Source organism: Myxocyprinus asiaticus, chromosome 3, assembly GCF_019703515.2.
Source record: "Myxocyprinus asiaticus isolate MX2 ecotype Aquarium Trade chromosome 3, UBuf_Myxa_2, whole genome shotgun sequence".
NCBI lineage: Eukaryota > Metazoa > Chordata > Actinopteri > Cypriniformes > Catostomidae > Myxocyprinus > Myxocyprinus asiaticus.
This window is the reverse complement of record NC_059346.1, coordinates 25,142,420-25,169,970: the sequence shown is the minus strand read 5'-3', so window position 1 is coordinate 25,169,970 and position 27,551 is coordinate 25,142,420. Positions and strand designations below refer to the sequence as shown.

The following is a 27,551-nucleotide window of genomic DNA, read 5'->3' as shown; positions in this document are numbered from 1 at the left end:
ACAGTTGAGAAAATGTGTGAATAGTGAAGACCCTGTTGACAGCTGTTCTCGCACCTGTTCTCCTCTTACGAGTCTTCACATCCACCACAGCAGCTCTGTTCTTCTCAGTGAAGTGTTTAAGCAAGATCACGCTGTGCCGTTCATTGGCGTTATCTATGAACACAGCCTGAGTCCCCATACATAGCACCTAATATAAGGAGCAACACATTTATCATAAGCAGCACAATAAAAATGTCATAAGTGCTCTTGCATCTTCAAATTGGGTTATTAGGATATGATTTTACCAGGAATTTTTTTTAATTTCATATTACTCTGAAGATATCATACCATAACTTTCCACAGGCCTATATTAAATGTGTTAGCATGTGCATATGGCATCTTCGTACCTCAGGGAAGCCCACGAGCACCAGCAGAGTGAAGAGATTCATTCTCTTGAGTTGCTGCGGTAACTGTTGGATGCAGTGATCAGTAAAAGCTGCCACAACTGCACACCACTGAGGACAAACATTCAGGTTCCGCAAGATGTCTGCCACTGAGCATGCCCAATCCAATCCGATACGGCTAACAAAACATAAAACCAGATGTAATAATAATCATCTGAAATCCAAAAATGGGATCAAGCACCATTACTCCAATGTGTCACATGCATGTATGTTACCACTGCACCATAGTTACAAATATATGGTGTGCAGTTGGTGATATACACTACCGTAAGTTTTGAAACACTCATTCTTTATTATAATTTGTTTTCTTCACATTTTAGAATAATAGTAAAGTCATCAAAACTAGGGAATAACATAAATGGAACTATGGGAATTATGTTGTGACTAAACAAAATCCAAAATAAATCAAAACTGTGTTATATTTTAGCATCTTCAAAGTAGTCACCCTTTGCCTAGAATTTGCAGACATGTACTCTTGACATTTTCTCAACCAACTTCTTGAGGTATCACCCTGAGATGCTTTTTAAACAGTATTGAAGGAGTTCACATCTATGTTGGGCATTTATTGGCTGCTTTTCTTTATTATTTGGTCTAAGTCATCAATTTAAATAAAAAAATTAAAAAAATCTTATTAAATATTAGTTTTGTAATGAAATAAATTAATATGGTGACACAATTATATTTTTGTCTACAAAACTAATTTCAAACATTTAAGCATCTGCCTTCAGATCAAAAGATTTTTAAGATCATGAGAAACATTTCTGTCAAGTGTTTCAAAACATTTGACCGGTAGTGTATATTATTATATTTTATGCATTACATGATGCCAATATAATGTTACACATTATGAAAACATTCTATTAAACTACCTGTCCAGACACACGGCACTCAGACTGAAGAGCAATTGAGTGGTCTTCCAACCCTGAATATCAAATGTTGCTCCATCACCAAGGGTAAGTAAGTCAAATTTTTCGGTGAGTGCCTCAGCCACAGCTGCATCAGCTTCTGCAGGCGAGATCCTTAACAGAAGCTTTCCCAGAAGACCCAGTGTCAGGTGGTATGTTTCATTTAGACAGCCGGCGTTGGAGATGACTACTCTGAACAGCAGTGGCAGGATAGGATGCAGGCTGGACAAAGAGATTGTGCTGCCCTATAAGGGATAAAGGTCACAGAATAAATGTTTATATTAGTATATTCTGTATTTCTAAGGAAATGTGAAATTGGTTCATATTAATAGTAGGTAACACAAAAACTAAGCAATCTATAAAATGAAAAGTTTACAATTACAAATTAAACTGGAAGGTTTTGTTGTTACCGGTTTGGCCGCAGGCAACATGGCTGCCAACAATCCCAGAATTCTCTCTCTGGAGCATTCAGCAAACACATGATCCTGTAGGGGCCCTCTGGCAGTCTTCTCCTCTGGGTCTTTATATGCATCCATGTTCTCTGAGGTAAGAGATGTGATGGTGTCCCCACCTGACTCTGAGATAAAAAAAACAAAAAACAGTCAAATTTACAGCTGTTGTAAAATAGCCCATATACACACGACTTGTGACTACTAGGGATGTGCAAAACTACCAATTTTCCTAATCGATTAGTCAGTTGGTTGTTTGAACGACTAGTTGACTTAGTCAGTGTTAAGGATAATAATGTATAATTAGGCTCGGTTATGTACATGTGACTCCGATCAGATGCCTTTTAGAGAGATAATGTATAAGGATGCAAAGTGCAGCACTTCAACATGGTGACTAATGGATATATTCAACAAACAAACAGGCTATGCTGACTACCACCCCTGGAGTCACGAGTTCGAATCCAAGGTGTGCAGAGTGACTCCAGTCAGGTCTCCTAAGCAACAAAATTGGCCGGCTTGCTAGGGAGGGTAGAGTCACATGGGGTAACCTCCTCGTGGTCGCGATTAAGTGGTTCTCTCTCTCAATGGGGCACGTGGTAAGTTGTGCATGGATTGCGGAGAGTAGCATGAGCCTCCACATGCTGAGAGTCTCCGCGGTGTCATGCACAGCGAGCCACGTGATAAGATGCGCTGATTGACTGTCTAAGAAGCGGAGGCAACTGAGACTTGTCCTCCGCCACCCAGATTAAGGTGAGTAAACATGCCACCACGAGGACCTACTAAGTAGTGGGAATTGGGCATTCCAAAATTGGGGAGGAAAAGGGGATAAAATAATAATTAAAAAAAATATATATAAAAAAAGAAAAACAACGGGCTAAATTACTATAACATCTTATTGCACAAAACAGTCAAAGTAAGAAATAAGAAAGGCTCCAATACAGAGCAGCACAAAACCGCTTACGCGCATCCTGAACGCACCATGACACGCTTCATGTGCTTCAGGGCGAACATCGCTGTGCATTCAAAAGCACAGAACTGCAAGGTAATATTGCAGGTACACATCTAGTTCATGACCTCAAGCAGTTAAAACCTTTTTTACTGCAACTATTTATTTAAGCAGTGTCTGACAGAATCAGCAAAAGACTTAGCATCTGACAGTGATCTGACAGCGCATAAAAAGACTAAACTTAAAGCATTAGAGAGATGAAACGTCTTGCAGAGTGTTTTACCATGCTGACTGTTATTCACTGTTACAGTAAGTACAGCAAGCTATCATCATACAAAAACGCTCTAAGAAGCTAGTCTCTGTAAACAAAACTAAAATATGACTGTGGGCTGCGGTCATATTCTTTTTTATCCAATCAGAAGTCTTTGAGGTACTTTCTGCACGTCAACTATTTTGCATGTTCACGGGCAGCACGTATATGGGACGCTGGCGGCTAAAAGCATGGTAGTCATTCAAAATCTTTGACGAAATGAGATGACAAATATCTCTAAAAACCGTAGTGTCAATTGATTGATTGCACAGCTCTCACCTCTGACTCCAGGGGACAGCGTGACCTCACTAGACAACGAGGGTGTCTGACTAACACTGGATGAGTCTGACGTATCTTGAGAGACCAGCTTCTTTTTCATCCTCTCATCACCCTCTGCACCCACTTCTTCCTTTTGGGGTTTCTTTTAAAGAGGAATACAACAAGAAGACTATGAGATGTTGTATAGATAGAACTTTAAAAAAAAAAAAAAAAAAAAGGTAGACATATATGAGGTCTTAATGGTTTCAGAACCGATGTGCAGTGACTGACTGTGTCTCTAGGTGGCGGTGGGGAGCAGCTAGCTGTGGTGCTGCTGGGCAGGGATGAGGTGTCTGTGCTGCTGATGTCCTGAGAGGAGCCAGGCGTTGCAGGACACAGTTCACTCTCTGTGGCTGATTCATTAGAGGAGAGCTGGGACAGCAAGGCTGAGGCTCGCAGACCTACACAAAGACACAGAGAACAGTTGATTAGATAAAACTATGAGGAGTGAGAGAATTTGAAATATTCCACCATTTTCCAAGAATGATTTCAAGACACAAAATATATAACTTTTACTACTATTACTACTAAACAGTTCATTTCTCATCTCTTCCAGGTTTGAATATACAGCCTTTTTTTACAAGCCCAGGTCATTAATCTCTAGACAACACCACCCCCAAAAGCAATTAATGTGAACAGACACTACAAGTGCACGTATCTCTCCACCTTTTCCTGTTTGTCCCTTCAGCAGGCACTCATTGATGAGGTCTGAGCAGTGGGTCTGCAGAGCGCTGGCATAACCGAGGGTGACATCATCCAAAGGCTCTCCCTCCTGCTCTTTCTCACTGACCAGCTCCGAGGTGAACAGGGCAAGCGCGGCGAACAGAAGCCAGGAGTAGTTGTGGATGTAGGGTTGGATCAGCCTGTGGCGGTCGCTGATGCGGATGGTGACCATTGGGTAGACAGTGATACGGTGGGTGGGCAGATGGCTAGAAAGAGGGAAAAGCAGAACAGAAAGGTCATCCAGTGACTTCTTTGCAATAAAACAGTAATTGCTGGACTCAGAAAGTATCTGCAGAATTTTCTGAGCTGATTTTAGGGGGAAATTTGTGGAATTCTGCTGAATGGATTTAGACATGTGTTCAACACAGCTGAGAGTACTACACTTTAATTGGTAGCTGAAAGCATTATCAAATTATATCAATATTTAAGTCCTTTTTTACCATTAATTCTCCTCCCTGCACAGTAGGTGGCGATATGTACGAAGAATAAAACAAAAACAAAAGAAGAATGTGAAAGTGGAGAGAAAGGTGTCAAAATTAAACAATGCATCTCAATAAACTCCTACACACCAAATTCAGAATATTGTACTGTGATGATATCTTACTGTTTCATTCGGAGGCAAGGTAACATTTTTATTCTTCTTTTGCCTAACAATTAATTCAGGTATCCAAACTTAGAATATACCACATCTGAGTATAAACAGAAATTTGCATGTTGCACAAAACTAGAGTGAATAGCTTTGGTTTGAAAATTTCATGTTTGTTGTTTAGTCACATTATACTTGTGTGTGAACAGGCAATAAGTGCTAGCCGTGGTCTGCAGCTAGTGTTTTACCTGTCTGGGTACTTTTTAGCATTGTAACATCCAAAGCAGAGGTCAAAGTCTTCACAGACGTTACAGTTGATTCTGCTGCCTACAATAAGGCCTTGACAGTGGTCACAGGCATACTCCATGTTTACCATCTCATGGTCATCCTCATGGCCTTCTGGTTTAGCACCACCTGAACCGGGAGAACAGAGCTGGTAAATACAGTACATACTCTAACAGTTCAAGTATATAAGAAATGTACTGCTGCACGCTTCTAAGTCCTTGCAGTTAAAACTCTAATACAGAGTGTTTACTACAGAGTAATTATAGTGTCTAGCTTGTAAATGAAAAATATACATGAACTTTGTTTTCTTTACTTTGAAAGCTCAAAAAAGTTCATAAACTAATATTTTTTTCTGTCTAGTTTTCTGAAAATCAACACTTGTTTATTTTTCACAGCCCTAATTACTATTATTTGGTTATCTTGCTTATTAGAAAAATAAGCAATTATCTTCTGATAATGAGATAGAAAAAGTAATGCATACATAAAACTATCTCTCACAATGTCTATATGTTGTCTGCACTAAGTTATCAGTTAAGTAATGAAAGCTGACTGTCAAGAAGAGGCATATGTGCTGGTGGGACTCACTAAGGAAGCATGTTTTGCAGAGGTCCATGTCAGTACATTGCAGGCACCGGTAACGATGCCACGGTGCAATTCTCTCGCATCCGTCACAAGAAATCTCTACATTCAGCAGGTCGCAGTAACATGCAATGAACATGTGCATCTGCAAAAGTCAGTAAATTAGCACCAAAAGAGTACAAAACAAGTACATTTATGCTTGCGTATGTGGTTCTGTTACTTACAACATTTTTTTTTTTTAAACATGTTTATTTCTTTTTTTTCCTCCCCTTTTCTCCCCAATTTGGAATGCCCAATTCCCACTACGTTCTAAGTCCTCGTGGTGGTGTAGTGACTCGTCTCAATCCGGGTGGTGGAGGATGGATCTCAGTTGCCTCCGCGTCTGAGACCGTCAATCCGCGCATCTTATTATGTGACTTGTTGAGTGCGTTACCGCGGAGACCTAGCGCGTGTGAAGGCTTCACGCTATTCTCTGCGGCATCCATGCACAACTCACCACGCGCCCCACTGAGAGCGAGAACCATATTATGGCGACCACAAGGAGGTTAAACCAACATGACTCTACCCACCCTAGCAACCGGGCCAATTGGTTGCTTAGGAAGCCTGACTGGAGTCACTCAGCACGCCCTGGATTCGAACTTGTGACTCCAGGTGTGGTAGTCAGCATCTTTACTTGCTGAGCTACCCAGGCCCCTATTTCTTTTTATTAAATCTTTAAAAAAAAAAAATGAAATAAAACAAAATCCCAGACTGAAATTAGATGATCTTTATGATCTACAGTATGATATCTTGAATGAGACTTTATTGTACTGGAATACCTTCATTTGTAATGGAAGTGCTCTTTTAATACTGCTGTATATGTAGTTCTATCTGTACCTTTCTCTTCTCCTCCAGTGAGGCCTGGCCAATCTTGTCAAACCATTTCTCAAACATGCCATCCAAACATTCGTCCATCCACTCACAGTTCCTCTCGTAGTCTGCAATCTCATCCTCTTCTGTCCACTGACTACACCATCACATCACAACCGCAGAGAAGATGACAGAAGAGAAGACCAGCCAAATTAATATTACTGACCGCAAGAGGCTGTGTTAAAGGGTTAGGGTTAGTTTACCCAAAAATGAAAATTTGCTCATCATTTACTCACCCTCATACCATCCCAGGTGTGTATGACTTTTTCTTCTGCTGAACACAAACAAACATTTTTAGAAGAATATCTCAGCTCTGTAGGTCCATACAATGCAAGTGAATGGTGACCAGAACTCCAAAAAGGAGATGAAGTCAGCATAAAAGTAATCCATATGACTACAGTGGTTTAATCAAGGTTTTCAGAAGCAATCCAGTTGGTTTTGGGTGAGAACAGACCAAAATATAACTCCTCATTCTCTGACAGTAGTCTCCTTGGCGATAATGATTTCAAGATCAATTACACTTGCCATCGAGCGCTCTGCACATGCGTCAAGTGCTAAGAAGTGTAATCGAGCTTGAAATTATGATTGTTCCTAGAGACTGCAATGGCAAGATGTACAGTGAAAAAGGAGTTATATTTGAGTCTGTTCTCACCCAAAACCAACTTGATCACTTCAGAAGACACTGATTAAACCACTGGAGTCTTATGGATTACTTTTATGCTGACTTTATCTAATTTTGTAGCTTTTGGAGTTCTGGTCACTATTCAGTTGCATTGTATGAACCTACAGAGCTGAGATATTCTTCTAAAAGTCTTTGTTTGTGTTCAGCAGAAGAAAGAAATTCATATACATCTGGGATGGCATGAGGGTAAGTAAATGATGAGATAATGTTCATTTTTGAGTGAACTTATCCCTTTAAGCACTAGTGGATTATCGTCACGCTAGCCAGATTGGTTGAGAGAATATACCAACAGTCACGTGGTGATATGGGCTGAACTCTGAAGGTATATACAGAGCCATTCTACCTCTGCCTACAAGTTTAGCATAGCAATGCATAATGCGGCGATCCCATAGACATTCTATAGGTGGTACACTGGCAAGGAGACAAGACGCATTTTTTTTTAATGGATGTCTGTGGAGGAGATGCTTCAGTGTGCTGAATAAACTACTTTTGTGTGGAAGCAGCTCATCACTTAATGGATTGACTGCCTGTCTGCTAAACTTCAACATGTTTTACACTAAATCCTTTTGGAATGAACTAAGTGTGGAGTTTACTACGATAAAACTGCTGTTTTCTAAGAGAAGAATTTTGCAAAAGGTAGGTGTCAGTTTACAGCTCTCCACATTCATTTGTATGGTATCTACAAACGTTGCCTTACTGTCGTAAAACACGCTAGTTCACCATTAAACTCTCTCTTATGGTAAAAGCGGAGGTCATTATCTTGGCAAAGAAGATCTCTGGTATATACACCACTGTAGCTCAGCGCTCTGCCTCTTTTGCTTTCTTGCCTGATAAGGATAGGTTGTTTTTCTTTTGAATTATGTTCGCACTGTTAAATTAATCTTATTTAGAGCAGCGAAGCTCTTCCACCATTCGACGGATTCGGATTACCTTATCATCTAAGATGGCGGCGTGCATAGATGCAGTGGCCTCTCTGGGTTTCTAAAAACTGGTGCATCTGTTGTTATTGTTTGCACCAAGGTTTCCTGGAGAACTGTATTTTATTTTTCTCTCTGCCCTGCAAAGTAAAAAATGAAAAGAAACTTGATTTTGATTTTGGAGTTTTTTTATCATTTTGGTAGTTTTATGTTTCACTAGCGTGACATTTTCTCAGCCCGTCAGTAACACATTTTGCTTATCGGTGATATCCAATGGCTGGTGTTAACCGTGCTGACGGTTCCCTGCTAACTTAAATATCTCTCCAAACCGGATTGTCTTCGTGTTTTTTGAACATTTGTGATACTCTGTGTCCCGCAGTGCAATCCGACAGGCAGTTTTTTTTGAAGCAGTGGATATAATCATTCATATTTCTTTCCAGAAGCATTTTTTGCTTGAGATTGAACTGCCTTTCGGTTCTAACCGGAGGAATTGGATTACTTCTTTCTTGCCTTTTATGCCATTGTTAATTATCACACTACTCTACTTCTAGCTTACAGTTCTATCTGAGGGTGTTTATTAATCAAAGTGATCATGGCTCACAGCTCTATTGCCACCGGCTTCCCGCCGTCCTGTAGGTTGTACCCAAATGTTTTTCTTCCTGATGACGATAACGTGAAATTGACCGATATTGCTGTACACCCTTCAACCCAGGATGCACTTACTGGTTTCTCAGTGGCAGGTGGCTCTAGTGCAACAGTTACTCTTAGCGGGCAGTCCATGGCAGCTTCCCCTTTAGGAAGGAGATGGATGGCTGTGTTTGGCACCTGGACCCAGCCCGGCAGCAGCTTTGGCCACTGGGTTTAACCCTCTTCTAGAGGTTTGTGAACCTACGGTTGTTCACACTATCTCCAGGGCTACTTCCACACGACAGCTCTATGTTTCATGTTGGATACTCTTTTCTGCGTGGTGCATGAAGCGTAGGATTGATCTTGATGTTTTTTAAAATCCTAGCCCACACTCCTTCCTCCAATACCAAGTTTAAATCTTTCTCACATAATCTCTTGATAGAAGTTAAAGCGCCATCCCCCAGACTCTTAATTAGCAGGGAGTAATACACTGGTGCCTCATAACCTTTTCCAAAAGCAGTAATCACCACTCCCAGAGTATCTGCCGCTTTGGATACTTTTGGATACTAAGGATGGCCACTGTATTTGGGGGGGGGGTGATTTCTGAGATCATCCGATAAAGATATCGTGTTACGTGAGGCGAGGAGTAAAGGAAGGTTTTCTTGGAAGAACCACAACATTTTCTTGTTCCCTGACTTTGCGAATTCGACAAGAGAGAAACGTGATAGATTCAAGGAATGCAAGAAGCTCTTACATCAATGGAAGATCGCTTTTGCGCTGATGTTTCCGGCCAAATTGAGAATAGATACTAAGGATGGCCGCAAAGTGTTTACATGCCCACAACAAGCGATGTCTTTCATAAAGTCATTGGAATGAGTAAGTTATTTTGGTGATTTTCATGTTGCTCCTGAGTGAGCTTGACTCGCTGAACATTCACTTGACTGTCCGAGGAAACTGGGCGCCTTTCTGCCTTATTTTATTTTGTATTTATATATATATATATATATATATATATATATATATATTATTTTGTGTGTGTGTGTGTGTGTGTGTGTTTTGGTTCGGCTAGAGGCTGGAGCTTGTTTTGGGGAGGAACACACCTTCTTGACAGTATGTGGATGAATCTACACATTCTTTGTGTTTATTCTGCCTATTGGCTGGAGTTTGTTCCGACGGCAAAGTTGTCGCGGGGGCTCTCGTAGGCGTACATGGACTTTTTGAGTTTAGAGGAATGGACGCCGGTTGGTGCTGTCGTGCGCGGGGTTAATGCGCACGGTTTTCTTTTTTCTGTTTGTTTGGTTCTGGGGGAAGTACGGGGTTTGATTGTTGCACTAATGTTGGAATGTGGTCTTTACAATTTTGTTTTTGACACACAATCTATTTTTTCTAATATGTCAAATGTTAATATGAGTGGATTGTCTCTCTCCACATGGAATGTGAATGGGTTGGGGCACCCCATAAAAAGAAGGAAAGTTATTTCTCTTATTAAACTTAAGAAATATGATATAGTGTTTCTTCAAGAAAAGCATCTTTTGGGAAATCAAAATTTGGGAAGATATGGGGTGGACATGTTTTCTTTAGTGCTGGCACAAGTAAGAGCATGGGAGTCATTACATTGATAAGTAAGCATCTACAATTCAAATGTCTCAAACAGATTAAAGATAAATTAGGAAGAGTCATTATTGTTTTAGCAGAAATTCAGGGGCAAAAGTTGATTTTGGCAATATTTATGCACCTAACATGGATAATCAGGGCTTTTTTATAGATCTTTAAGGGATGTTACAAGCTGCTGGCACCCCACATGGTATAATATTGGGAGGAGACTTTAATCTTTTGATGGACTTAGTCCTTGATCATAGTGAAGCAAAAGTGTGTCAAAAGTAAGCCCCCTAGTGCAACATTGACACTTCACAGGATGTGTAAAAATCTTGGTCTTACAGATATTTGGAGACTTTTGAACCCATCTGGTAGGGACTATACATTTTTTTTTCCATCAGTCCATAAGATCTACAGTGCATCCGGAAAGTATTCACAGCGCTTCACTTTTTCCACATTTTGTTATGTTACAGCCTTATTCCAAATTGGATTAAATTCATTATTTTCCTCAAAATTCTACAAACAATACCCCATAAATGACAACGTGAAAGAAGTTTGTTTGAAATCTTTGCAAATTTATTAAAAATAAAAAACGAAAAAAATCACATGTACATAAGTATTCACAGCCTTTGCCATGACACTTACCAGATGGGGGCCAGAATTGGCTCCAAATTTGCTAGAAGTTTATACGGAATCATTAAAGAATGGAAAGCTTCTGCCAACCATGACGCAAGCCCGGATCAGTCTGATACTTAAAAAGGACAAAGATGCAAGCAAGTGTAAAAGTTACCGTCCAATTTCCCTGATCCAGCTAGACATTAAAATATTGCCCTGGAACCATTAGCAGCCACGATAAGAAGGGAAGATGATTTCCCAGGGGTAGTGGTGGGAGGTGTGGCACATAAGCTTTTGCTTTACGCTGATGATATTTTATTATTCTACTCCAACCCTAATAGATCTATGCCTTGCCTCCACAGAATTATTCATTCCTTTTCTAAGTTCTCAGGATACAGACTCAATTGATGTAAATCCAAAGCTTTGGTTCTGACAGCGCACGCCTTTCAGTGGCCCAAACAGGGCATTATGTATTTGGGCATTTTATTCCTAGCAAATTTGTCTTTTTTGAGTTAATTTTGACCCCTTAATAAAAAGGTTTGAGCGATGTGGGCAGGTGGGCTTCATTACGTTTATCTATGATTGGGAAGGTTAATGTTATTAAAATGAATTACAATCTCTCCCTGAAGATGCCCCCCTCTCTTATTTCAAGCAATTTGATAGCATAGCGAAGTCCTTCATTTGGAAAGGTAAGCGTCCCAGATTACATTTCAATAAGTTAAATAGGCCGATTGACAAAAGTGGGCTAGGCCTACCAAAGACTTTGTTTTATTATTATGCATTCGGTCTCAGACATTTGGCTCATTGGTCTCTTCCATCTGAGAGAGCCCCTCCCTGGTTTTGTATTGAACAGGAAGTTCTGGCCCCTATTTTGCAATTGCAAAGCCTTTCTATTAAACTAACCACAGATGTTAAGTTACACCCCGTTGTCTTGCATTTGCACTCGGTGTGGACAAAAGTGTCCAGTGTTTTTAATTCGGACATTTATTTAAATGTTGCCTTGAGCATATGGCTGAACCCCAAATTATGTATCAACAAGTCCCCTTTTTGCTGGTCAGAGTGGATTGTGATGGGGGTTACTACACTCGGTGACCTATATGAGAGTGTAGTGTTGAGATCCTTTCAAAATTTACTCCCTGCTAATTCAAGAGTCTGGGGGATGGAACTTCAACTTCTTTTAAGAGATTATGGGAGAAAGATCTAAACTTGGTATTGGAGGAGGAAGTGTGGGCTAGGATTTTAAATAACATCCAGTCTTCATCTAGAGATGTAAGGGTTCACCTTATGCAATTAAAGATGTTACATAGAGTCTATTGGACCCCCTCTAGATTGTATAGACTTGGTCTCAAAGACACACCCACCTGCTGGCGATGTCAATCAGAAGATGGAGTCACAACCCATGTCTTTTGGGGATGTGTTAAGATCCAAGAATTTTGGTTGAGTTTTATGTCTGAAGTATTGGGCTCTCAAATTTTATTTTGCCCCAGACTCTGTATTTTAGGTGATGGGGCGGTCATTAATATGGAGAATAAGCACATAAAAAACTGGGTCCTAACTGGCATTATGATTGCCAGACAGATAATTTTAAGGGGTTGGAAGTCGGCTGGAGCACCCCCATTTCAGGAGTGGTGTTCGGAGATGGGCAGGGTGGCAGCTTTTGAAGAGGGGGCATCCAGAAGACTGGGGAATTTAGACTTGTTTGTGGAGAAATGGGGCAAGTATCTGGCTTTTTTGGAGGGCTCTCAGGGAGGGACATTGGAGAGAGAGGTGTAGTGGATGTGTGTGATTGTTATATATTTATTTTTTTTGTTTGTTTGTGTGTCTATAATTATGTGACTACTGGGGTGTTGTTGGGGGTCGGGCTGGGGTTGGGGGTTGGGGGGCAATTGTGAGGGTTAAATATTGATTCTGTTTGTATATTTTTTGCTTTTCATTGTTTAATAGATGAATCAATAAATAATGTTGATCACAAAAAAGAAATGTGTGATGCAACAGTTTCCTTCAGAATCAAAGCACATGCTTATAATTTGTAACTTTAAAAAAAGACAATTTTTTGGGGCAACGTATCCACCTTTTTCCTATGTCCCGTGATGCTTAGCACGAAATGTGGCCGTTACTTCCATTATCAAGTTAACACAGTTGTTGTTGCGTCTATCCATTTATTCTTTCCTTGCTGTGTTGCGATTTTGAGGAGAGGGTGTCTGATTTCATGAGGACATACTGTACATCAATCACTACGTCAGTGTGTTACTGAATGATAATAAACTGCAAAAAGTCATAAATACAAAGAAAGCACGAATAAAACCGGCGCACTGTTTTTCCCAGTTGCAGTTGAAATTTCATTCAAGCACAAACGTAACATTTCAAACAAAATTATCTGTTGTGTTAGTGTAGTACCTCTGGTAGTTCAGCTTCAGATGTGTGTGTGTGCTTGTCATCTTGTCACCCTGCATGATGATATCAGACAGACACACTGAGGAAGAGCCGTGAAGTTCTCATGCTTGGGAATGTAATCGCGTTTTCAAGTTGTCTGATCGGACGGTTATTTCTTTTTAAATCCATGTGTTTAAACTTTTGTTCAGCACAGCAGTTGATTGAGAGGCATGACGCATCATTCAGGACAGCGTTTACACCTCAAATGTGATGTGGTCACATGCGTTTATGACTTCCTCTGTATGTGTTTTTTTGTTATCCAATCACAAAATGTTTTGCACCCTGTATATAACTATATTAAGCGCTGACCATTTGCAATCGGATCATCTGAAACACATCTTATTACCAGCTGTAAACAGGGTCTAGCAAATGCTATAGCTAGCAAATGCTATAGAACGACTTCCGGCGGAAGTTGCACCCACATCCGTTTCCCAGTAAGACCCAGAGGAAAAAGGTGGATAGGATTTACACTAAAATTAAGTAAAAATTAAAAATATAAAATTATAAATAAAATTAAAAATAAAATTAAAAAAAAGTAAAAATTAAAAAAAAAAATGATCAGAACGGAATTTACCAGTTATTAACCGGTTACCAACATTTAAAAATAAGTTTCAGTCCCTGGTTGGTATATTCTCTCAACCTATATGTCTGGCATGGTGATAATCCACTAGTGCTTTAAAACTGCCGGAATTCACAGAACAACAGATACATATGTAACTAGTGTTTCTGTAATCAGGCTAAAGTCTACTTTAAGGTGTTTGAAGAAAAGCCTCAATAAAAGTGTTGAGAATGCTAGTCACAAACTAAGCTCAAAAATGTACACATAAGATGTGCTCAACCCATTCAAATTAAACAATGCTAACAGGAATAGTTCACCCAAAAATAAAGATTTTGTCATCATTTACTAAACCTGGCACATAACACACAAATGAGATTTGAGAGCTATGGCAGTAGGAAAGATTATGAGAAAAACACAGCTTAAATTTTGGCCTGTTCCTCACACTAAACTATCCTGTGACCTAAAAACACTGAGACTTCTTATATGATACATTTACTGTGCTTTTTTGAACTTATCGGGGGCTTTCACACTGGGCATGTTTGCTGCGGTCCGATTCCGAGTGCGATTGTTCCCGGTGCCCCCCGCAGCTTTGGTCTGGTTTCACACTCACTTGATTCTATCGAACCCCGGTCCATTTTCGTTCATCTTACGTCATCACAAACACACATGGAGAACACAACGCGGCTCATCATACTTTTTGTTTTATTTGTTTTTTTGATGCCATTATGCACAGCAGAGTGAATGACAACTGCGTATATGTGCGCTTCATGGTGTAACTCATCAGATGTCCAGGGGAAGGAGGCTTGCTGCTGCTCGCAAACAGCGTTTTTTGAGGAGACAGCTGACTGCAAGGAATTCATTTGCAACTTTGTTTTCACTGCACGCATACTCACGCTCATGTCCAAGGTGAAGTTATCACCACTGTCATCTCCTATTATACCCTATATTTATAACCTATAATAGTATTTATATATAGTATTTATAAGGTGTATAGATAGATAGATAGATGTCATCATCGGCTAAAACGCATGCGCAGGTTACTTTACTTCCTGAACGAGTGCGTACCCGAGTCCGATTTGCTTTCACATTCACGTGAATCATGCTAAAGTTCTATTGCAACTGAACTCAGACCACTTCCTATAGGTAGTCTCGGGTTTGGTACCGCGGTGCGCTCCCCAGTCCGCATGACAGCTTTCACATTACCAATTTTTCATGTGAACCGTGCTGTGTTTCGAACTAAACTGCCAGTGTGAAAGCACCCTTAGTAGCTTGGTTATATTGTTTACAATCCACTTTCCTTGCACGGAAAACAGAAGCTTGATTTTCTGCTTAAGATCTCTTTTTGTGTTTCACAGACTAGGCTAAAGAAAATAATGCATGGTTGAAACAACATTGGGTGAGTAAATTATGACAAAATTTTAATTTTTTGGGTACACTATTTAAGTTAAGATTGTTGTTCTGAATAGCCACACAAAGGTTGATAAACAACATTTATATTCTCAGTGCGTGTGTTCTGATTCCCGAAGGCCTTTCCCATACCTGATGGCAATGTCATGTACACTGATGTTCTCCTGAGACATGGTGAGCAGAAGATCAGGCAGCTTGATGTCCAGAAACAGTGGCAAATCCTCTGCCTCCCAGCTCATATCCAGCAAATGCAGCAGACAAGTCTGCACACATGACAGGGCAGGCAACAGGACCCTGATGACACAGAGAATAAATGTCAAGAGAAAGGTGTTGACAGTGGCTTTATTACGGGTTGCCACAAATAAGTCAATAGCCAAGTCAATAGAGAATTACAACAAAAAGTTTAAAAAGGTATAATAAAATGAAAAGATATGCTAACTCTTACTGTAACAAAGCTATAATGTTTAAAAACAGGGGAAAGAGAACCAACTTCTCATTAAGTGTGTTGAAGCCCTGCACCGCCTCCACAAGCATGAGAACCAAACGATGATACGAATGTCTGACCAATTCCCTCATCTCTTGCCCACTGCCCACCAACAGAGAAAAGTAACTGAGAAGGAAAGAAAAGTTAAAATTATATTAAGACATTACTTTAGGCTTCAGGTATCTATGCCACCAGAAATGACCTAATATATATTTTCTTATTGGATACCCTATATATCAAATTAGTGGGGGCCATACTTGGTGAAATCTTTCTGACACGCCAAGAGTTCCTGGAGAAACAGAATACAGGGTGCCTGGAAGAGGTGCGGTTTGCCCAGTGTTAGTATACACTGCTGCACGATCTCTAGAACCTCACACACACTCAGAGCCTGAGCCTTCTTCAGAGCCAGAGTATGAAGAACACTGCATACACAGAGAGAGACACGTCAGTACAGCTGATTGTGGAAATGTATTTAAAGGGATAGTAACACAAAAGTGGATGTGATTTGAGAGCTACTGCTGAGGGGAAGATTTTCATTGAATAACAACCTTAGTTTTGGTCTGTTCCTCACACAAAGTTATTGTATGGTTTCAGAATATGTGGAATATAGGGCACAAGTCATATGGACTTCTTTTATAATATTTTTATAGTGCTTTTACATAGGGATGTATGATTTGGACAAAATCAAATTATGATTGTGGAAGCAAGGGCGTGGTCGTGCGTTCGTCTGGGGAGATAAGAAGCGGTAAGGGTTTTCACCTGAGATGAATTGCTGGTAATTGCTGTTTCTATGTTCGCAGTGACAGACGGGGGAAAAAAAAAAAAAGGGGCCAGACCTCAGAGTGAGAGAGAGAACCCAGCTGACAAGCTACGTGTGTTGGCCACTGCCGTTTCCATGAGAGAACCTGTTGAGTGATTTACCTGAAGCTACACTGTTGCGCTTTCAAACGAACATGTTTGTGTTATTAATAAATTTACATTTGAGTTGGATTTGCCATCTCCCGCTTTCTCATTCCTTGAACCTGTTATAACGATTATTTTGAAAAATATTGCAGTTGCGATTTTAAACTGTGATATGATTATTAACATCTAAAAAAACAAACAAAAAAACAACCTTTGATATTTGAACTCAACAGCCAAACAAACAAACCCCTCCCTACAGTACTCCTTCAGAAACTCTGCCCCCCAAATTCATGTATGCGCAATAGTGTTGTGTTTAATATAAAAATAAACTTTGTTTATTTTCCCATTTTCAGAGCCAGGGCTGTGTACAAACACCAGATTTTTTTTTCAGCGGACCGTGAAGAGATATTCACAGAATTTGACAAAAAGTGTATTGGATTAAAATGACTTACTCCACGTTTTAATCATAAGCAAACATGCTTTACTGCCAATAAATATACTGTTTAAGAAAGGGTGTTCTGTTTCATTCCTCCTGACCGCCAGAGGCAGTGCTTAGCACTAGTGGATAATCACAACGCCAGCCAGATAGGTCAAGAAAATGTATCAACACAGTCACGTCATGAAGGATAAATCCACAGCAGCTCGGTGCCCTGCCCATTTCGCTTTCTCGCTATATGACAGGTTGTTATCTTCTCCCACGCTGTTCAGTGCAGCTTACAAGAGTTGCGAGGATTTACCCTCTCGAGCTGTGACAGTGCACTCTACACCATCATCTGGACGGATTTCTCATATTACATAATATGTGAATGCATTTATTTTATACTGATTGTTAGTGTCGGCGACACCCTGTGCTTCACGGTATTATACGGTGGCTGGTGTGTGACCGCGCTTAGGTTACGGTTCCCCGCAACCTAAAATTGTTATTATTATTATTTTTCACTTCTGTACGGTATAGTTACTATTGTGTATAACTATCGTGTCATTAGTACCATTCGGTGCTATCCGACGGCCAGCCTGATTCACTTACGTGTTCTAGGTGCTTGTATCTTTCGGTTCTTTCTGAAGATATTTGGTTTTTCAATTCTCCGAGCTCGCTGTTATAATCATGACTGTTTTGTGATTCCCAACAGTCCTAATCGAGGGTGCATATTATTAGGCTGAATCATGGCACACAGCTCTCTCGTCACCAGCTTTCCACCGTGTTGTAAACTGTGTCCGAATATACTTCTCCCCGATGACGGACACAATCGCTGCCCATCATGTTTAGGGATTCTACATTTATGGGAAGCCTTGACGGACCTGTGCTTGCACTGTAATATGCTACCGATGTCAGAGAGGCAGCTTCGCCTCTCCAAGCTGGACCCTCAATCGCCTGTTAGCCTCACGCAGCCGGATTTAGCCCCACGGCACGTTCATAAGCGCCGTACATCGGCCGCAGCTAGCACTTCGTCAGCGAAGAAGAAAGCTGTCTTGCAAACTAACAGTTCTGAACATTTGCTTTCGAAGACTATTGCTAATCTCTCTTCATAAATGGCCGGGATGAAGCATCTTCATCAAGCTCTCCAACCCACAGTATCGGCCACGACTACTAAGAACACTCCAGTGGATGATGATTTTCAAACTCCACATAATGTTGGTTTGGATGCTCTTTCCATGAGCGCGTCCAATTTGCATTTTCATTATGAGGATTTGGTTGATGCCGGTGTGGCTTGCTCAGGCTAAGCTGCCTGAAGATTGTAAAAAGACCGTGAGGGAACTGCCAATTGTTCCAGGACATCTGTTTGGCCCTAATGTCTCTATGGTATTGGAGAAGAGAATTAGGTTTTCAGCAACTTACTTCACGACAACTGACTCAGATCCCACAGCGCCTACTTTTAGAATGCCACCAGCTCCAGCTCATCATCGTTACATGATGCCAGAGCAGATAATTAGTCACCACACAACTTCCCAACCTCAGGCCCCACAGCATCCTCGGGGTGCTGAGGAGGCCCAGGGCCATCGTCCGTTTCACTGTCAGCCTCAGGGGGTAACATGTCAGCACCCTCCCGTCGGTACTACAGACAGGAACCACAAACCCTGAAGCGCTCAGGCCGGCAGTCATCGTTTCTCCTTTCAACATCTAAACTATTGGAGAACCTCAGTGCCAGACCCCTGGATTCTTGCAACTTTGAGCAGGGGATATACTCTGCAGTTCCGACACCGGCCACCCAAGTTTTCAGGAATTCTCCTGACAGTTGTTGAGGATACAACACATGTAATGGCTCTTTCTCTAGAAATTTATTCTCTTTTGGAGAAGGGAGCTATAGAGAAAGTTCTTCCCCGCAGTCAAAGGGACTTCTTTTACTCCACATACTTCCTCGTTCCAAAGGACAGCGTTTTTTGTCCAGTTCTGGACTTACGACGACTGAATGTGTTCTTAAAGTCGCTTCCCTTTTGAATGTTGCGCACAGCCGACATTCTTTGGTCTGTGATGAAAGGAGACTGGTTTGTGAGTGTAGATCTGAAGGACGCTTATTTTCATGTTCCCATCGCACTTCACCACAGGCAGTTTTTATGGTTAAGCATCCAAGATCAAGTTTATCAGTTCAAACTGTTACCATTCGGTCTGTCTCTGGCACATCGTGTTTCTACGAGATGTATGAGTGCAGCCCTGTCTCCTCTTTGGTCCAAAGGCATGAGACTCCTGTCCTATTTAGACGATTGGCTGCTTTGTGCCCCAATGAGACTACATGCTCTTCGCAACACCAGGATACTGCTAGAGCATATCAAAGGGCTGGACATCACTGTGAATGAAACGAAGTGTTGTCTGGTTCCAGTGCAGTCCATAACTTTTATCGGACTGACTCTGGATTCTCTGGCAATGTCTGCAACATTGTCACACGCTCGGACAGTCAGTTTTCATCATCTACTCCACAGATTCCGACTGGGGGCAAAACTTTCTTATGGTGCCTTTCTACAGCTAATGGGGATGTTGACTGCTGCCTCATCTGTGATACTATCGGGTTTACTCCATCTCAGGCCCCTTCAGAGGTGGAACAACAGTTTACGGTTGAACCCGGTGCACCTTTGTCCAAGCAGAGACTGTCACGTTGGATTGTGGAGGTGATAAAATTGGCATATAGTAAGGCTCAACAACCCTTACCAGAAGGTATTACTTGCCATTCTAGTCGGGCTGTCTCTTCCTCTTGGGCTGCTTTCCGGGGAGTTTCCTTGGCGGACGTCTGCGTGGCGGCTACTTGGTCATCTCCGCTTCAGTTCTTCTGAAGCGAACTTGATGATCCACCACCTCTAGCGGTCAGGAGGAATGAAACATAACGCTAGTTACGTATGTAACTGTGGTTCTGTGAATTCCAGATGACCACCAGAGTTCCTTGTCATTCGGAATGTTGTTCCGAGGCAGGGCACCGAGCTGCTGTGGATTTTATCCTTGTGGCTCGGTCTGCATCATGACATGACTTTGCTGATAAATTTTCTCAATCTATCTGGCTACCGCTGCAATTATCCACTAGTGCTAAGCACCGCCTCTGGCAGTCATACAGAATTCACAGAACCAGCTACTTAGGTAACTAGCATTCACATTTAAGTCCTCTTGAAAAGAACCAGACTAAGTAAATAGAAAAATATTTACTTCAACTTCACATTGTATCTGTTCGCTGTGTACCTGTTTTTGTCAACTTTGTGAAAGGGTCTCAGCCCACTTTTCATAATTATTTTTTGGAAACCAATAATAAGTTAAGAAATGTTTATGGAAATAAATTGTTGTTTAATATTAACAACAAAAACTATTATTATTATTATAAAACTGTACCATATTTATGTAATATTTTATTAACCTGCAGGCGGCATAGCTATGCAGGCCTTTATTTTGGTGGTACACTGGAGGAAGACATGAAGGAAGAGAAATGCTTTGAGTATGTGAACACTACAGAGAACAGAGCTGCGCACAGACAGTAAGCGCAGCGAGTAGCGTGTGCAGACTATTTAAGTATTTAATTAAATCGCAGCCTTTGTAGTTTGATAATCGCACTATATCATATTGTGATTTTGATTTTATTTTGATTAACTGTTCAGCCCTAATTTTTCGCCATTTTGGGAGCTTGAAATCCCAGGTCCTCATTCACTTTTACTCTATGGAAAAAAGCCGACAGGAAATTTTTAGGAAAAAAGACAATTAGCACAAGAAAGAAAGTCGTACAACTTTACAGTGACATGAGTAAATGATTAAATAATTTATTCATTTTGGGTGCACTATCCCTTAAGTTCTTAAGCCAAAATCTGTTGAATCATAGAAACACAAATATAAGCATTATCTGGTGTCATGAGGTACTTGGTTCATACCTGCTTTCACTGATGACCATGTCCTTCACAAAGCAGAGGATGTGTTTGAGGATAGGGAAGCGTTCTTTAATAGGTGGCACCACGCGAGGCTCCTCCATTGATCGTAAGGAAAGGAGCCTCAGGCGTCCCCGACTGAAGGGTGCTTTTCGTGGGAAGATTAACGGGGACAGAGGCTCTCCTGTGTGGGCCTGAAGACTTTCTGAGGAGCCTGTGGCACCCTGTGCACAAACACTGCTAGAACGTCCAGCATCCACTGAAGCAGAGAACGCCTGGTCCTGTGCCCGTTCTGCTCCCTCGGGCGTCTGGGAGATTGAAGGAGAGGGACTGGGCTGGAAGTCTCCCTCTGATGTGGAAACTGATCGGAGAAGAGGACCAGCACAAGCACCCTCTTCTGCTCTGAAGGGCTCTTGTTCTGGAGGTGAAGAGCTTCCTCTACAGGGACTGAATCTGAAGAGGAACAAACTTCTACTGATGCAAATCTCAGCTGTAGAGAGAGAAAAAGAGAGAGAAAGGAAAGTGAGAAAAAACAAAATATAAATCAGGGTTTTTCCCCAACTGGATATTTGCAAACAAGGTGGGGTTCTAAATGAAAAAAAAAAAAAAAAAAATTATAAAAAAAAAAATCGCTGACAGACTTAGTACACTCAGTATTTTTGATATGTATAAGTGTTTTTTGGCAGAAAAACTTACCAAGTGACTCCATAGTAACCTCATTCTGTCCTTCCTCTTTTTCCTCTAGTCCGTTCATTTTATCCACAAGGTAGCGCTGTTTCATCTCCAACTACCAAACGGGTAAAAAAAACAGAGGTGACAATTAAATTTTTTTTTTTTAAACTACCATTTATTGTCAAAGCACGAATCATAAGCCAGACTCACCATCCATGTTTTGATGCCATCTGCCAGTGCGTAGACCTGCATGAGGTCATCGCTAAGACTGCTCTGACCGCTTTTAGCAACTAATCCAGGGGAAAGGGGACAGGAGAAATGGGGTCAAAATTACACATTTTAAAGTATATTTGAAAGATTAGATATGACATTTCTTTTTATAGTGTAATGACTTCAATAAAGTGGGCGGATGAAATACAGCAATACATGAACATTTGAATACTATGGCCACATAAAAACTTGAGATTTCCATGTTATGCATTTGGCAGACACTTTTATCCAAAGCGATTTACAGTGTATCCAACATATACACAGTAAACACATTTAATCAGAGTTCCACGTGAATCAAACCCATGACCTTTGCGTTGCTAGGGCCATGCTCTATCAGTTGAGCTACAGAAACATAAACTTAGTAAAGCTGCTGTCTTTGTCTAAGAACTTAAAGGTGCTGCAAGCGATTTTAGCCATTCTAAAATGTTCACAAGCTGAGCCGTTGGATTAGCCACGCTCCCTTTTTTCCAAAACCCAGCACTCCAAAGATACCAAGTGAGCATTTTTGAGACAGACACCAGCGGAAACAGTTGTCAAAAACAGCAAAACAGTGCCCTCAACTGACAACTGTTATGAGCAACGTGGCATAAAAATGGCATTATGCCTCAATAATTTGCTGCAACTACAACACTATGAGAACGCACAAAATGATGGAAAGGCAGAAAGCGTCAGAGACCGTGGCCTGCAGACACATTTTATATGAAACAGAGCCTTTATTTACCAAAGCTCCTAAGACTATGGTGAAATGCTGGTGTGTGATACACCATGGCTGCCCAGGCTGCATTCACAGCCTGGTCCACTTTGCATCCTGCAGCAATCTCGTTCCTGATTAGCTGCTTCTTGCAGGTCATCATTAGAGTCCTCATGAGCTCTGCTCTGCTATCAGAAGAATCCTGGGAAAGATTCCAATGGGCAAACTCCATAAGGAACTCCACCAAATCATCTTTTAAATGAGCTGACGCTTCCTGTGGAACAATAATAGTACACAAAGCATAAATGTTATTAGAATAAGTACAGATGCTTTCTTGGACTTAAACATGCTCACATACATCAAGTACACTTATGTACCCTCACTTGTGCACTTTCCAGGCTGGCCAATGCTAACTTTTCTCTGCCGGGAAAACCACTCAGTCCATGTCTGAACAAAGGCTTCCATAGAGGAGAGGACAGCACATGATTCATCACACCTGCAGGCAATTCCTTCACACCACGGATCTCTTAAAGAGGAAGACAGCCAGGAAACAAGATCATCAATGTAAGTCTGTGTGCGTTTACGCTTTTGCTACAAGAAAGACCAAAGGGGTCGCCTTAAATTGCAAGACTAGGCAAATATAGTAGAAAAAAAAAAAAAAAACAAGGTCCCTCCCATACACTTTTTGCTGACCAGGCACTGACAGATAAACTTATCTATCCACACTAAAAGCATAAATGCTACATGACGTGACACAATAAGTCATACAGTGACAGACAGTGGATGGAGCTACCCACTGCTACTTCACCTAAAAAACATCACCTCTTGTTGTTTTATAGCATCATGTCTGGTAAGTGTCTCATAGTCATTAGACAATTTTGTATCAATATGCATGACAAAGCCCTTGCCTGTTTTTCAGCAAATCATTTCACAACAATAAATTATTTCTAGAAATGAACATTTTCTGTGTTCCGGAGGTATGCAAATTGCTGAAAACAGACCCTGCAGTGTGTGTGTATGTACTCTTACCGTAAGGTGATTTCAAAGCCATGGTGCGTGAGGCCAGACGGCCCATCAGCCTGGACACGAGGAGCTGCAGATCAGACGTCCAGGAAACAGTAACGTCTGGCAGGCCGTACGCGGTCACTGTGAACTTGTAACCCCACTCGCTATTACTGCTGTCTGAGTGGAACAGAAACTGAAGCTGGGGACCCGCTTTAAATGTCACTTTCTGAAAAGAAAACACTATTTATTAAACATAAGACTTAACTGTATTATTCCTCGGGATATGGCAGCAGACTGAAACAGTGCATTTGAAAAGATAAATGGAAGTATGAAAGTATATATAGAATACACAATAGACAATATATATATATATATATATATATATATATATATATATATATATATATATATATATATATATACACACACATACATACATACACATATACATATATATATATACATATATATATATATATATATATATATACATACATACATACATTATATATATATATATATATTACACACACACACACATGCATACATACATACATATACACATATATGAATATATATATACATACATATACATACATACACACACACATACACATATGTAGTGCAAATCTAAATACAAACCGGTTGTGTACAGTGCAAGGGAATGTAATGGCAGAAGAGGTAGGATGTGTTGGATAATATAAAAAGACTAAGTTGTGTATTGCACATTAATTATTGCTCAAACGGGCAGTTTTAACTGTTCATAAGATGGATAGCCTGGGGGAAAAACTGTTCCTGTGCCTGACGGTTCTGGTGCTCAGAGCTCTGAAGCGTCGACCAGAAGGCAACAGTTCAAAAAGGTAGTGGGCAGGGTGAGTGGGGTCCAGAGTGATTTTTCCAGCCTTTTTCCTCACACTGGAAGTGTATAGTTATTGAAGGGGAGGCAGGGGGCAACCAATAATCCTCTCAGCAGTCCAAACTGTCCTTTGTAGTCTTCTGATGTCTGATTTCATAGCAGAACCACACCAGACAGTTAATGAAGTGCAGAGGGCAGACTCAATGACCGCTGAGTAGAACTGTATCAGCAGCGCCTGTGGCAGGTTGAACTTCCTCAACTGGCGAAGGAAGTACAACCTCTGCTGGGCCTTTTTCGCAATGGAGTCAATGTGGGTCTCCCACTTCAGGTCCTGTGATATGGTAGTGCCCAGGAACCTGAATGACTCCACTGCTGCCACAGTGCTGTTTAGAATGGTGAGGGGGGACAGTGTTGGGGAGTTCCTCCTAAAGTCCACAATCATTTCCACCGTTTTGAGCATGTTCAGCTCTTGTTTTGACTGCACCAGACAGGCAGCTGTTTAACCTCCCTTCTGTATGCAGACTCATCGTCATCTCAGATGAGTCCGATGACAGTGGTGTCGTCTGCAAACTTCAGGAGCTTGACAGAGGGGTCCTTGGCAATGCAATCTTTGGTGTAGAGGGAGAAGAGTAGTGGGGAGAGCACACATCTCTGGGGGGCACCAGTGCTGATTGTACAGGTGCTGGGAGTGAATTTCCCCTGTCTCACAAGCTGCTGCCTGTCTGTTAGAAAGTTGGTAATCCACTGACAGATAGACGTGGGAACAGAGAGTTGGTGTAATTTAGTCCGGAGAATAGCTGGGATGATGGTGTTGAAAGCCGAACTGAAGTCCACTAAAAGGATCCTTGCATATGTCCCTGGTCTGTCCAGATGTTGCAGGATATGATGCAATCCCAAGTTGACTGCATAATCCACAGACCTGTTTGCTCAATAAGCAAATTGAAGGGGATCTAGTAAGGGTCCAGTGATGTCCTTCAGGTGGGCCAACACCAGTCTCTCAAATGACTTCATGACCACAGACGTCAGGGCGACAGTTCTGTAGTCATTAAGTCCTGTGATTTTTGGTTTCTTTGGGATGGGGATGATAGTGGAACGTTTGAAGCAGCATGGGACTTCACACTGCTCCAGTGATCTATTGAAGATCTGTGTGAAGATGGGGGCCAGCTGGTTAGCACAGGATCTAAGACGTGCAGGTGAAACGCCATCTGGGCCCTGTGCTTTCCTTATCCTTTGTTGTCGAAAGACGTGGCTCACTTCATCTTCACAGATCTTAAGTGCAGGTTGAGTAGCAGGAGGGGGGAGGAGGGGGGTTGCAGGAGGTGTTGGTGTTTGTGTGAAGTGAAGGTCAGAGTGGGTGTGGGGTGTGAGATTGGGACTTTCAAATCTGCAGTAGAACACATTCAGGTCGTCAGCCAGTTGTTGGTCCACCACAGGCTTGGGGGTAGGAGTCTTGTAATTCTTAAGTTGTTTCACGCCACTCCACACTGATGCAGGGTCATTAGCTGAAAACTTGTTTTTCAGCTTCTCAGAGTATCTTCTTTTAGCCACTCTGATTCCCTTATTCAGTGTGTTCCTGGCCTGATTGTACAAGACTTTATCCCCAACTCTGTAAGCATCCTCTTTGGCCTGACGGAGCTGCCCGAGTTCCGCTGTAAACCACAGTTTGTCATTGTTAAATGTTAAATAAGTCCTAGTAGGAATGCACATATCCTCACAGAAACTGATATATGATGTAACAGTATCTGTAAACTCATCCAGGTCTGTGGCTGCAGCCTCAAAAACACTCCAATCAGTGCAGTCAAAGCAGGCTTGTAGTTCCAGCTCTGCTTCGTTGATCCATCCCTTTACAGTCCTTACTACAGGCTTAAATCATATTCTGTATACTTTCTATGTTACATAAACACATAAATCATTTTTATAAGGCCTATTTACTTGTAAAACATCCAAAGATAGTAAGTGATACTGCTGCTGGAGTAATGTTAATAGCTTGCACATTTCTGACATCATTTACTCACCCTCCTCATATGACATCATCCAAATCACTCGTGTGCTACAGTATATTTAAATTCCTATGAAGCCATGCGATAGTGTTGTGTGAGGAACAAACTGAAATTTAAGTGTTAATTCACCTCTTCACCCATGCAAATCTGGCACGCACGAAAACGTCTTTACATAAGTGTAGCGCAGTGAGCGCACCTGACAGCACACAAGTATAAATGCATCAGGCCGCCGAAAGCTGTGCGCACAGGACACAGGCGCTGCAGGGGAAAAAGGCGGAGGAAAAGAAATTGCGTACATTGGTTCTTGCATGTATTGTGGCTAATTTTTTGAATACGTGAAAGTGAATGAGATTTGAGAATGGGGCAATCTTCCGTGCCCCCCTTACAATACCGACCCACACTTTGAGAACCACTGCATTACAGTGATTTTACCACAGGATTGAAAGACACCAATGTTTAAAGGTTATGGTTGCCAAGCTATGTAGCGCATTATTATAATGTGCAGTCAGAGGTGTGCATTTATAGTCATTAAAACGGTTTCAAACACGACTCATACATTCAGAATTTAGAGTTGAAACAATCTGTTTTATGAATATACAGTATTTACAATAGACTAATATAAAAATGTTCGCACTGTACCTTTGGCCATTTCTCCGTGCCGACCTTCATGTCGTATCGCACTTTTCCACCCCTGGCATCAGTGAATTCCAGATAGTCGTATCTATAACAATAACACACATCAGTCTGAATACAATACATAGATACACATGTTGCGTCAATTTCCATTTAATTTTCTATTTAACATATGTTTTTGCAGTGGTTGATCATTTCAACCAATCAGACACGTCCATTGCTCACTTCTGTGTATGATTTATTAAAAATTTGAATAACAGCTTTGTTTTTTAAGCTTCTGAGAGGGCCAATGTAAAGTTGACCAGTTAGGTAACTAGTCTTGATTTACTGTTTTATAAAACAGCAATAAAGTCACCAAGAACATAGTTTTCAGCTTGTTTTGGATGTGTAGCCAATATAAAGAATACAGCATGCAG

At 41.1% G+C, this 27,551-nt stretch overlaps 1 protein-coding gene across 4 annotated transcripts in view; it reads right to left on the bottom strand.

The window, feature by feature from the left end:
* Positions 1-27,551, bottom strand: part of LOC127421962 (zinc finger ZZ-type and EF-hand domain-containing protein 1-like) — a 76,447-nt gene that overhangs the window by 23,986 nt on the left and 24,910 nt on the right. For 3 of the 4 annotated variants that reach the window (XR_007894121.1, XM_051665226.1, XM_051665242.1), the window contains 20 exons: positions 27,142-27,223; positions 23,671-23,872; positions 23,019-23,167; positions 22,672-22,915; positions 21,891-21,970; positions 21,705-21,795; positions 21,015-21,498; positions 16,031-16,195; positions 15,780-15,899; positions 15,422-15,583; positions 6,421-6,550; positions 5,551-5,689; positions 4,929-5,094; positions 4,038-4,300; positions 3,603-3,772; positions 3,333-3,474; positions 1,759-1,925; positions 1,313-1,593; positions 387-561; positions 55-187 (listed from right to left, as the gene is read on the bottom strand). Coding sequence is in view for 3 of the 4 variants with exons in the window: in XM_051665226.1 (XP_051521186.1) it covers positions 55-187; positions 387-561; positions 1,313-1,593; positions 1,759-1,925; positions 3,333-3,474; positions 3,603-3,772; positions 4,038-4,300; positions 4,929-5,094; positions 5,551-5,689; positions 6,421-6,550; positions 15,422-15,583; positions 15,780-15,899; positions 16,031-16,195; positions 21,015-21,498; positions 21,705-21,795; positions 21,891-21,970; positions 22,672-22,915; positions 23,019-23,167; positions 23,671-23,872; positions 27,142-27,223 (3,545 nt within the window). In the remaining variant the exon portion in view is untranslated. The remainder of the gene's footprint in view (positions 1-54; positions 188-386; positions 562-1,312; positions 1,594-1,758; positions 1,926-3,332; positions 3,475-3,602; positions 3,773-4,037; positions 4,301-4,928; positions 5,095-5,550; positions 5,690-6,420; positions 6,551-15,421; positions 15,584-15,779; positions 15,900-16,030; positions 16,196-21,014; positions 21,499-21,704; positions 21,796-21,890; positions 21,971-22,671; positions 22,916-23,018; positions 23,168-23,670; positions 23,873-27,141; positions 27,224-27,551) is intronic. The other variant, XM_051665236.1, reaches the window with a different exon arrangement.